General features: G+C 33.8%; 1 protein-coding gene across 1 annotated transcript in view; it reads left to right on the plus strand.

Annotated features, from left to right (window-relative positions):
• Positions 1-7,896, plus strand: part of LOC120414817 (synaptic vesicular amine transporter) — an 84,187-nt gene extending 76,291 nt beyond the window's left edge. The window contains exon 10 of the mRNA XM_052709590.1: positions 3,363-7,896. Within this exon, the coding sequence (XP_052565550.1) occupies positions 3,363-3,434 (72 nt within the window). The 3' untranslated portion in view covers positions 3,435-7,896. The remainder of the gene's footprint in view (positions 1-3,362) is intronic.
• The last annotated feature ends 4,891 nt before the right edge of the window (positions 7,897-12,787 follow it).

A 12,787-nucleotide genomic window follows, 5' to 3' on the forward strand; every position in this document is an offset into this window, starting at 1 on the left:
AATTTATTTTAACGACTTTTTTTGTTATATCATTTGAAAATATCATTTTTGTTTACCTTGACCAAATTGGATGAAAATTTAATTGATAGGATTAAATTTTTCAAAAAGGTTTGTTCAAGAAGAATTTGTTTAAAAGTATTCAAGATATAATCGGTAAATTTAAAATATGAAAAAATATCGTTTAATTTTAACCACTTTTACACTATGAAAATTATTTTAATCTAATTAATTTATTAGGACATTTAACCATATAACTAAAATCGTTCCATAAATGGAACCATGAAAAATCTTATGAAGTTTACCCAAAGAATCCAACCATTATTTCAAAAACTCGCTTCAATTTTTGTAAAACTGTGAGTTTGGTATCAAGAAACAGTGATAATCTATTTGTTCACAAGTTGAAAATACTTGTTCTGAAATAAGTAATTTGCCATAAGAAACATTATTTCTACATGATATTTTTTTTTTGTTTCAACGTTATGGTCACTGAGACAAATTTAAAAGCAATTTTATTTTCATGGGGCATAAATTTTCACTGTCCAAACACTTTGATTAAAAAAATACTTTTTAACAAAAAAATAATAATAATATTTTGTTGATTTGGTACGATTTGAAAGACAGCATAAAAAATAAAAAAAACTTATACTATCTTCTCATAGCTTCATGATTTTTTACAAGCATTCAAGCCATTCATTGATCCTCACACTGATTTTGGACATTAATGATGCCGTTCTATACAATTCTGTTGCAAAATATTAACCAGAAACAGGATCAGAATAATTTTCGTCATATTTCAAATTTCCCGGGAATTCCCGGGATTTCCCGGGAATTTTGTAACCCCGGGAAATTGGACGCTCTAAGCTTGATGTTTTCGATGCGATAGAAATGAAGAATGATCTGGACATTTGGTACTTGGTGAGATCTTTCCATTTTTTATCATTTTTATTTATTTATTCTTTCATATTTGTATTTGTTGAATGATTTACGCACTACTTCATTCGTCGGTGAAGTATCCCATCAACCCCTTTCCCCTTCCAAATCCGGATATCTTGGAGGTCGTCTAAGTTCTTAGGCATCTCTATAGGGTATCCAATCATCAAATCCCTCCCCACTTCCCCAGTTGATCGTGAGGAGTCGACCAAAAGGACAAATGAGTGGTGATGTGTCATTCGGCACATAGCTATTGCGAGCTTTATGCTCGGCTAGAGTACGGTCAACCAAGCTAAGCTAAGCTAAGCTAAGAAGATAAATATTCTGCGAACCCTTTTCTACATTCTGATTGAATCGATACATCGATAAAGTCTAAAAACGCTAAAGTTTAATCGGGCAAGAGAATTTATTATTTCCAAAATCTCTCAGCTCAGCAAAACAGAATGATTCGAAAAAGTTGTTGTTTGGCCCTTAGGGTGAACTACGCCGTGTTAGGGTGGAGCGAAAATGGTAATTTTCGTCGACTTTCGCAAAAACCACTTTTTTCAAAAAAAAAAACATATCTCCACGCCATTTAATCCGATTTTAGCTGTCTTAGACGCAAAAGAAAGCTGATTAGGTTGAATATTTGGTAAAAATAGTAAGAAGTTTAAAAAAATTTAGCATAACATTTGAAATGGTCATATACCGCAGTTTTTTTTTTTTTTGTGAGCCATGGTTCATTCGCTCTTTTTAGTGAACCGGCTCTAAGCGGCTCGCTCTTTTTTTTGCCCACCACTAACTAAAAGTTGAATTCCCAAAATACGTATTTTTAATATTGTCGAGTCCGAAGAAAACATACTGGAAGAACTTTTAGTTTGATTACGTCCCAACTCCTTTCTTGTCAATATTGATGATTGCAATACATACGAGGAATAACCTTTCTACAGTCGTTTAACTTAAAAAATTGCACCTACCTTAGGAATTTGAATCAATGGAAATAAAACTGATCTTATACAATTGAAAGATAAATCTAATTAGAAACTTGACGGAAAATTTCAAAATCTACGGTAAGATGACATTTCCATATCAAAGGTAAACAAACAACTGCATAGCACCGTATATCAGCCTAGCAAGTTTTGTAAGTTGATTGTATATGAGGGCCGTAAGCTGCGTAAGTAACTTTCAAGCTAACTTAGGCCGATGCAAATATTTAAAAAAGTTTTTGTCCCTTAGATAACAAGCCATAGTCTTCACATTTAAATAAAAAAAAAGTGTTTTAAAATGCATTTTACACTAGTTCAGTTGTTTTGCAATCATTAGTTTTCAAAAAATCTAAGATCTGACAAAAACAAAAATTGTATCGAAAATTTTCAAAAAATCTTAAGATTTTTTAATAAACCCAAACATGCTAAAAATGATTTTTAACGCAGGAGAATGTATTTTAATTTGATTTCAGCTGGTTGCACTTGAATTTTCATTGAAATTTTGAAGTTTTTTGTAAAAATATTTGTTTTGCCCCCTGATTTTTCGAGCCAATTTTGAAGGGGGGGGGGGGGGGTGACAAAAACTTTTAAAAATATTTGTACCAGCCTTATCTATTTTACTTTACTTAATTATCCAAAGTTAAGTGATTGTAGATAGCGCAGATTCTGAGACTCTCAATCAACAGGGGAGGAAGGATGTGTGAACATACCGTACCAAACGCTCCGAAACAGTTGTGGTTTGGTTTAAAAAAATGTTTTGCTCCCTGATTTTCAGACCAATTTTGAAGGAGGAGGGGGGGGGGGCAGAACTTTGAAAAATATTTGCGTAAGGCCGTTGCAACTATATAAAAACGTCAGATTTTTCATTTTATGAAAACTTTAATATCCTTTCCGTAACAGTGTATTGTAACTAATTTTTTGCAGACATGCTAAATATGATTTTAAACACAGAAAAGTGCATTTCAAATTGTTTTCAGTTGGTAAGACCTCTAATTTAAAATTTTAAAGTTTTTTGAAAAACAAAATTTTGCACCCTGATTTTACGAACCAATTTAAAAAATAAGATTTCATAGCTAATATTTGGATAAAAGAGGTTGGCAATATCTCTAACAAATGACTCGTGAACGTTCTTTGTTTCATCTTAAATGCTTTTATATCGGTTGTGCCTGCTTGTAAACTTAAGTTTTAATTATTTTCCCAAAAAAAAAACGATTTTTGTTTAGGTTTTGGTCTGTAAAAAAGCTCGGACTTCATCAATGTGATTGATCAGAAGTTAGTTTATAAGTTTCCTAAACATGTGCAAAAAAAAATAGTTGAAAACGTTGTCTCATCTCCGAGAAATTCGATCTCAAGTTAGAGGGATAAACATTATGACTATTTTTAACAATCTCTGCTTGCAATAAGATAATTCAATATCATGATCAACCCATTTCTTACTAATCTCAATCTTAACCATCCCAATTTCAGTCCCTGATGAGTGTCGGTGAGCGTTCGTCGGTGCGTTACGTGACCTACCAGAACGAGGACGACGACGAGTAAGGCGGTATGCTACACCCAGATCGGAAACCCAAACGGCTACTTCTTCAGGACAAGAGCAACGTATTTGGAAAACAACACTGCAACTGCAACCAGAAACAACAACAGCAACAACACAAAACCGAGAATGGAAGCTTCAAAGTATGTTTTATAAAGACATTTAGATAGAAAATGGGAACAGATTTCAGCCGAAAGATACAATAAAAACGAACGAAGGAGAGGATATTGCTGGTATTTTAGAGGAGTTTTTAAAGTCCAATGAAGCCATATTTTTAGTACACAAAAGTTTTAAGATTATTACAACCAATATGATAAGATGTGTTGCCTACAAAAACAGACTACACTTGTTGAAAAGAGCACTAAAAAAAAATAATATTGAAAGTGAGACTAGGAAAAGGTTAATGGAAGAAAAAGTTGAAAGTGGTTATCAGAAAATATAACATGTAAATGTACACACACACATAGAAAGCACTACCCGAGTAAAACTTTGAAACAAATCATTGGTAAATCGAATCAACACTGCAAAGTGGTTGAGCAACGGTACATCTCTCTTTCTGTCATCGCAAACAAGAATGGCGAACAGAGCAAAAAAAACAAACGAACAACAACAACGTATATAAACATTAAAATTTAACTAGAATTACTCCCTGCAAACTCTCAAGTCAATCGGTTCCTTGAGTTATTTTGTGTGTTTTTTCTGATTTTTTTTTCAATATTCAGAATTGCAAGCCTTAAATATCTTAATTAAACTTGTTCCAAAATTTAAAAAATGCATTACAATTTCAATCTTATTGATCTTTGCTGAGTTTTTTTATAACAAAAATAATTCTTTTGAAATAATTTTTGTTTATATAACAACCATGCTTTTTGAAGCAAATCACATGTTTCACAACCCATGTATAACACTAAATGCACAGTACTCGCAGCAAACATGTTACGAGAACTTCTGTTCGACTTCGTTTGACTAATTTTTCTGTCTTTAAAAACGCTCAAAATAACTCTAGAAATCGAACTAACCAAAGGCAGAAGGACAGTCTCATGACTGCCACCGGAGTGCAGGCAATCCGAACCAGTTGCAACGGTCACATGAATCACGTTTTGACTGTAGATTTGAAGCATCTACTTTTGGTACTGTCTTAAGCATGTTAGATCTAAAGGAAAATGGGAAATCGTTGACTTTCAAATGGAATTTGGATTGCCTGATCTCAATGTGAAACAATTATTTGACATGAGTTCATAAATTTCAATTTGAAATTATTTCAAATTTTGTTGATTTAAAAAAAGTTTTAAGTTTCTTTTTCTATAGCTCTGTTATAAACGACTATTTTAAACAATTTCTCTGAATTTCCACTTTAAAATAAAATTATTTATTTAAAATATTTATATTTTTTTTATAGAAATTTTCAACGAAAATTTTAAATTTAAGTTTTTTTAAAGTAGAATCGGTCGAATTAATCCTGTAAACTCTAGTCAAATAGCGGAATCACAAAACAATTGCCTACCAAGGTTGATCGAAAGAAAAATTAACATAGCTTCATGCTATTCACAAACTATGCTACGAATGTTATCTCTGTTATTGTTTGACATTTGCTTATGTTACGTTTCAAAACATGCACCGTCCTTCAAAAAACAAAAAAAAATATCTTGTCGCTTAGACCATTAAATGTTTTGTTTTCAACTTTACATTAAACTTAACATTGAGCAATTCCAGAGTTTTTTTGAAAAGGTCCTATAAACATATGGAAGACAAGAGCTTATTGGACCTTTCAAAAAAAAACTCAAGAATTTTTTTTCAACTGCCACATAGTTACTTCAACTTCAAAATAGTTAGAGATTATTTTCAAAAAAGATAACTAGAACCAATGCATTCACATTTATCGTGAAACTAGCAGCACTGCAAATGTCAAAAAGTATGAGTCTGACTCAAGGTGTCTGGATAAAAAAGATGTATCGGATTTTCCAGCTGTAAAGTTAGCACGGAATGCTTTTTTGTGGAGATTTCCAAAAGTGAAAAAAAAACAATTTCTGAGTTAATTTCATCATATTAAAAAAAAATAAAAGCGTTAAAATTTGCCCGTAAATTGGTAATACAGAGCGGATTCGTTAATTCAAATTTCACTACTTCGAACGTCCGGTTGACGTTTCAACACCATTGTTCGACAATTTCGAACACGTGGTTTCCAAGGTATGTAGATTAGTAAGGTAAGGCGGGTTTTCCAGCTGTCAAAATAGTTAGTTAGCACGAAACCCGGATTTTATATGGAGATTTTCAGAAAAGTGAAAATTTTACCATTTTCCGGGCAAATTTCACCAGATTTTTTTTCTGTAGGGTTGTTAAGCATGTCAAACTGAACTGAAATACGCCTTTAAAACAAAAATATAAAAAAAATTACTAAACGCGTTTTTCGGTTCAGTTTGGAATGCTTAACAACCCTATAGAAAAAAAATCCGGTGAATTTTGCCCGAACATTGGTCAAAACTTCACTTTTATGAAAATCTCCATATAAAATCCTGGTTTCGTGCTAACTATTTTGACAGCTGGGAAATCCCGCCTTACCTTATCTAATCTCCATACCTTGCGTGGTTTCAAGCTTTTGACAGCTGTCAGTCGTTCCAATTAGCGAATTTGGATTCGCTCATTAGAATGCTGTTCCATTCGAATTAGCGAATCCGCTCTGTATTTGACTCTTCCGAAACATCCTTAAAAAATCACTTTTCATGATAAATTTTTAGAAGACAGCTGAAAAAATCACCGTTTCTTTCGGATACATTGAAGCAAGGAACTGTCACAAATTAGTTAAGCAAAAATAAATACAAGCCTATTTCAAGCTTTCGAATTAGGCTGATGAATTTTAATCATTTGAGTCAAGCAATCTGAACTGTTTATTGTATTACTTATTTTTAACTTATATTTTGCAATGTAAATTTTTTTTTAAGTTTTTTAAATTTCTAATGCCACAACAAAATTTCAAGTGACCCAATTACAGCATATTTTATGATCTCAGCGACAAAATATTGCGGGACGGTCTTATCTGACGGATGATGGGAATAATTTACTCACTTAACCAACAAATGACGATCGCAACTTTCTGTACAAAAGGAATCGTCTGATCATTGTCTAAACTCTGGTCGTCTATATCGAGCGAGAGCTGTAGCATTATCTTGCTTTTAAACTTAATCTAAATATCACACTATCCACACAAAAAAACTGGAACTATTTCGTGCAGAAAATTGTAAAAATCTTTTTTTAGTCCGACAATTACTAGTATTGTCAAAATCCATAAAGAATAACGTCCTTTATAGATTATCGTAGCTATAATCAAAGAGCAGTTTAAAGTCTAGCATAATATTAACTGTTATTACAAAACGATTCACAACACATCACAATTATGGAGAGTTTTTTTGGTGAATCCGATATACACGCAAAATTCGAATGGCTGCGAATTTTACTGGTATATCACTGAGCTAGAAAGAAGAAAATAATTTCTTATTTTACGAGTCTATAGATGAAGTGAACAAGAGTATCCATAGCAATACAAAGAAAGTTCTATGTTTTAGGCAATAGCGCAAACCTGCCCTCAGTTTGAATAAATAGATTGAATCATTCACTAAGTTCATAAAAGAGTAAACCATGTTAGATTTGAACCTGTAAAGAGAACCCGTTATGTAGTTTATATAATTATTTAGCAAACAAGTAGAGTATCGGTATGCAACTAAAACGGTATTGTACAGCGTCTAAGGTGTAACCAAAAAAGTTTAACATTCTGATAAATGTGGGCTTCATATAAAACAACAAAAAAAGAACAAAACACACACACTATCACTATTTCTAGACTGTCACCACTTACACATACAATCATGAATTGCTGACTCAATCAAAATGCGTTGTACAGGAAATCTACTAGGCTCTTGGTTAAAATCACCTAATTTACGGTATAATCGGTTCGGTACTGTCCTAAATTGTATAATCTAACTAATCACGTCTAGTCGTCTATGTTGAAGTCCTCGAAAGAAGGAGTAAACAAAACAAAACGAACACATTATAATACTAACGAGTACACTAGTAGCACATATATACTAAAAAAGAATGTAGAAAAATTCGGTCTTACTTGCGCCGTGTTATTGTGAATTAGACAATAACTTACTTACTTTTGCGTGGAAGGAATTTTGAACCAAAAACCAAAACTCAGCATAATTTTTGGCGAACCGAAATCAAATCGGAAACACACACTTGAAAAAAAAAAACCTGTCATGTGGAATTCTATCTAATCGAAGGAGGCTGATTTTCTTTTTTCGTTTGATTTCGTGCACTAAACGGTTAGTTTGTTGTACTTACTTAGAGAGAGGCTGGTATGGGGTCACACATCAAGGAATTAGTAGAACGTTAAGCGATTTATGTAGGTCAAAAACAAACACTTCTGCTAAAACATAACACATAAACACTTACTCACACTTGTAGTTACACGATTGTGAATTACCATTGATAATTACTAACCAAAAACAAAAACTCACCGGTAATTATAGCCCACACAAAGTATCGTTTGTATTGTAGAACATAAGCCAACCAGTAGTGAGTAGACGACTGTGTCTAAATGTATAATACTAAAACAAAATATTTAAACAAAGGAAAACAAGTAGCTGAAATACCAAAAAAGAAAAAAGTATCATAAGCATTGAATGAACAAACGCTTGCACTGTTATGAGCACATTCTGCAGCAGCATAAACAACAAGTATCGATAGATAGAGAGAACCTTTAACCGAAGCTTTACTGCTACACGACTGTTGTAGAAAAAAACCTTCTTGCCAGAGTCAAGGTGGCGAACAAAACCAAGAAAGAAAGAAAAACGAAACAAAAAAAAAATCCAAGTGTTTTAAGTCTAAGTAGCTAAACCATGACCAAAATATTTACATATGAGATCTACACATACACACACTCACACAATGAACAATGAAGAGAATAAGAACAACAAAAGTATAAATATAGGAAGAAAAGTAAAGAAACAATCTATTAACAATAATCAAGAAACAATAACTGTATACACGTGGCAACAAACTTTTACAAACGCAGCAAAATATATGATAAAAATAAAACATAAACGAAGTGATAGGTGTGTACGAAAAAGTGTATTGAAATCAAAATCAAACAACAAACTGGCTATAAAAATGTTAAAGCATATTACTATATTGATACAAACAGAACGTAAACAAAACAAACAAGACAAAATAAGCAGCAAACAAATGTATGTACAATCTACACAAAAGGGGAACACTAAATAAAGTTGTTGGTGAAATTTAAAGCAAGCGTTTTAATTGGGTCCTAAAATAAAGCTTAGATTGCTGATATTTTTTTCACGAACTTATTTTTATTAGGTCCTTTTATGTGCTGAGACCAAGTTAGGACCGGGAATCTACATTTTGAGTTAAATCTAAAAATAATTAAACATCAAACAAAATAACTGTGGACAACGCCAAGTTCACTGCGAGGTTCTTGGCGACTTCCTTGAAGAAAGGTATCAACGGCTCGAGAAGCAATCTGGTTGGTTCACTCAAAACCGTCAGAACCATTTCCAAAATTTTGGAAAACGGTATTCGGTGGTCTTATTGCTGATATTATTGTTTACAGCGATAAAACTTATTTTTCTGAGTAAAATGACCCTTTGTACGACCACATAGAGTTTAAAATGGATTTATAAATCAATTTGGAAAAATTAACCTCGCGGTCCTTCTTGACAGAAAAGTTCCTACTTGACAGCTCGTTCCAAGGGGACCATAGTTGATCCATCGAAAAAATGTTGTCTTGTCATTTTTTTTTTGCATTAAAATGAAAAAAAAAGTGATCAGAAATGGTTTTTAATCGTGTTTTTTACCGTTGTACATAAAAATTTACATTGGGCTTTAGCTGGGTGCTGAATAATGGTTCGCAAAACTGCCTCAATTTTCAACTGTCAAAGTGGAACCAATTTACTGTTCGCCAAAAATAGAAAGTATTGTTATCGATAATTAAAAATTGCTTTTTTTTTGCAAGATTGAAACATTTTTGGCTTTTGAGGATCTAAAGTTGAAGTCAAGAAACCTTAAAAAAATTGAAGGCGAAATCGTCATTATTTTTTTAATTATGAATGAACCTGTTTATGGAGTCGATGCGGTTGTATCCATCCAGAAGCTGTTTTAATTTTTTGTTCCGTTTGAAAACCTACTGGTTTAATGAAAATCTATTCTGTTTGTTGGATCAGCTTCGCTAGAATCAGCGACGTTTTTTCGCTGGTCCAGGATGAGCTGTAGGATTCCAAAATCGGACATCGCAGAATGACACTCTCGCCAAAGTTCTTTGTCGCCCGTAAAAAAGAAAAACCTCTTCTAACAGATCAATACTTGAAAACACACAAAAATTCCAGCAAAAACTGTAAAAAAATTACCAGTAAGAAAAAAGTCATGCTTGTGCTTGAACAGCCTCCTACTTTGTAGATGTAAACAAAGTGGGATCATTCGAATATCACGTTACGCATTCTCTCTATTCATCACCCAGGGCTTTAGTACCCAATTCAAGTAAAAAAAAAAATAAAGGAACCGAAGGCCCAAAAACTCTAATTTTCGACCAAATCAAATGAAAGGGTTGAATTTGAAAATATTGTTATTCAAAAGATCGTATAATTTTACGACAGTTTCATTTTTTTGACACTGAAAATCAGACGCACAGTTGTGATAACAATATATTATAAGTTATAGTCAATCAAAAAATCGACGCTATCTTAGCAACCATTGGTCCAATCTTTAAATCTGGAGTTTTTTTTTTTTTTTTGAAAAGGTCCAATAAACCAAATTTCCAGTTTTTACTTTTTGGGTGTTTTTGAAACCGCCTTGAGTCAGGGGTATTAAAAAAACACCCAAAAAGCAAAAACTGAAAATTTGGTTTGTTGGACCCTGGGTGCTGAAAAGACAGAATGCGTAACGTGATTTTCGAATGCTCCCAACTGCTCCTCACTACTACAAGTGCACTACTGCTGTAAACATAAACAAAGTAGAAGGCTTTGTTCAAGCTCAAGCGTGACATATTTTTTGCTGCTGAAGTGACTTGTTTTGAAACATTTTGGATCTGTTAATGTTAGACTTTTCGCTGAAAAATTAAGTGCTTCGCGCATTTTTTGTTCGTAGACTAAACGATGGGCGGCCAAAAGATGCTTTTTTTATTTTCCACGTGACGAAAAATTGCGTCAGAAGTGGGTGGAATTTTGTGAACCAGAAGAACAACCGAATGGAAGTTCCGAGATTATGTATCTTTGTATCTTAAGATTTGTTGACTTCGAATACCTCAAAAGTTCGAGTCATTTTTTCAATCCTGACAAAATAAATTATAGATCGATTTCAATACTTGCCACTTCTTGGTATCATTTTGCAAACAGTAAATTGGTTCCGCTTTGACAGTTCTAAATTGAGGCCGTTTTGCGAACCACTATTCTGCACCCAGGTTGGACCTTTACAAAAAAAACTCCAGAAATGTCTTTGAAGCAAATTTTTAGAAATTCTGATCTTTTCAAAAAGGATTTTTAGAGATTGTTAAGCTTAGTGATGACTTCTACAGGTAAAAAAGTCACGTTTTTATTTAACAAAATATCAGTATTTGATGGCAAAAAAAGTATGTGATGGCATTAACTTTAAAACGGTGCACGATATCCAAATTTCTATAAAGTACTTTTTGATAACAAATCTGAAAAAAAAAATATTTTTTTAGATAATATCTTTTCCACAGTTTTTGGAAATTATTTTATGAAAAACAAGCTAAACCCGAAACTTGGTCCTATCCTGCTTCTGAAAAAAGATACAGAGTTTTTTAAAGTGTCATTTCAAAATAAGTGCTGAAAATTATATTTCTTACCAACACTGCCAGTATTTCGGTAGATATTTCAATATCTTAATTTTTAAAGTAATAAGGAGGCAACCTGGCAAAATGTTGTCTTAGGAAAAGTGGTTGTATATGAATGTGGCTTTTTTTTAAATTATTGACATGCAGGGTGACACCTACAGAGTGTCAACCAGTGCTGAAAATGTCAGGGGTCATGACTCGAAAATCGGCGACGCTGACACGAATTTTTGAGATCCATTCACTGAACCGTAAAACCGTGACATAAACAAACCCGGCGCAGTCGTGAGTGCCCTAGCTCATTGAGCAGCTGCAATGCGAGGCAGTAGTCGACCAACGCTCATTCGACGTTGCACGCACACACATAAAGAAACAAGTTTTTACACAAAAAGTTCGTATTTATGCGTGGAAATGTAATTTTGAATATAAGTTATTGTTTCAAGTGTTTTGCACAGACTACAACCATTCAACTGTTTGAAAATAGTCAAAATAGGGTTTAAAGAGGATTTTATGAGTCAGTCATATGACACGAATTGAGTGAGTGTAGCTCATTTTTTCACATCTCTCATTCTCCAGCAGCCGACCGGCACAAGTCAGGCGGCAGTGGTTGAATAGACACAGTAGGCTTGCAGTCACATGCTAGCAGTGAACAGACATTTTGGTTTGCTTCATGTGTACGCTGGGTTGGAAACTTTTTGCAGGCCTGGTGTCAACAAAGCCCTAAATTCTACTGGTGACCTTTTTAAGCGTTGGTGTCTTAGGAAAAGTTGTTAAGCTACTTATTTTAAGAAATTTTGACATTGTTGCAAGACAATGTAGGCACATTTACAGGGTGTCAACCCATCTCTAGCTTCTATTTAATACCTTTTTCATCACTGTAAAGTGGGCGAAGGGGATACAAATTGCAAATTAGGCCTGTCACGCAAAAGGAGGCTGAACAAAAAATCGTCAAAAGCCAGTTTTCACATAAAATTTCCTAGGGAATCGATTGTGCATCGTTAAAAAAATACAGTGAAAAAAAACCAATCACTCCCAAATTTTGGGGGGTTGTGTGGGGGCCCAAATGGAACCGGAAAATGCCTGTTCTTAAAAATCGATCGTGTCGAGCCACCCTAGTGTTTAATCACATGACTCTTAGACATTTTTGGTGAATGGTGACTAAGCGCTTCGTTCGCCTTCAATACGTTAACCTGACTTAGACATTCTGCTTACGTTCGTTCACACACGAACGAATTACAAGCCTCTTTTTACACCTTAGCTTCCACCTACCCCGGCATTCGAACTGACGACCTTTGGATTGTTAGTCCAACTGCCTTCCAGCGACTCCACCGAGGCAGGGCCCAGAGAGACGACTCCTACACCTGGATTGAGCTAACTAACGCGTGATCAGACAAATCTCGTCTCGAAAAATGCCACCGTCTGGGAGAGAGGCAACCACGCTTACCCCTACACCACGGTTTCTCCAAAGTATGTGATCCTAAAAAAAAAATCTTTTCC

Source organism: Culex pipiens, chromosome 3, assembly GCF_016801865.2.
Source record: "Culex pipiens pallens isolate TS chromosome 3, TS_CPP_V2, whole genome shotgun sequence".
In the NCBI taxonomy this organism is placed as follows: domain Eukaryota; kingdom Metazoa; phylum Arthropoda; class Insecta; order Diptera; family Culicidae; genus Culex; species Culex pipiens.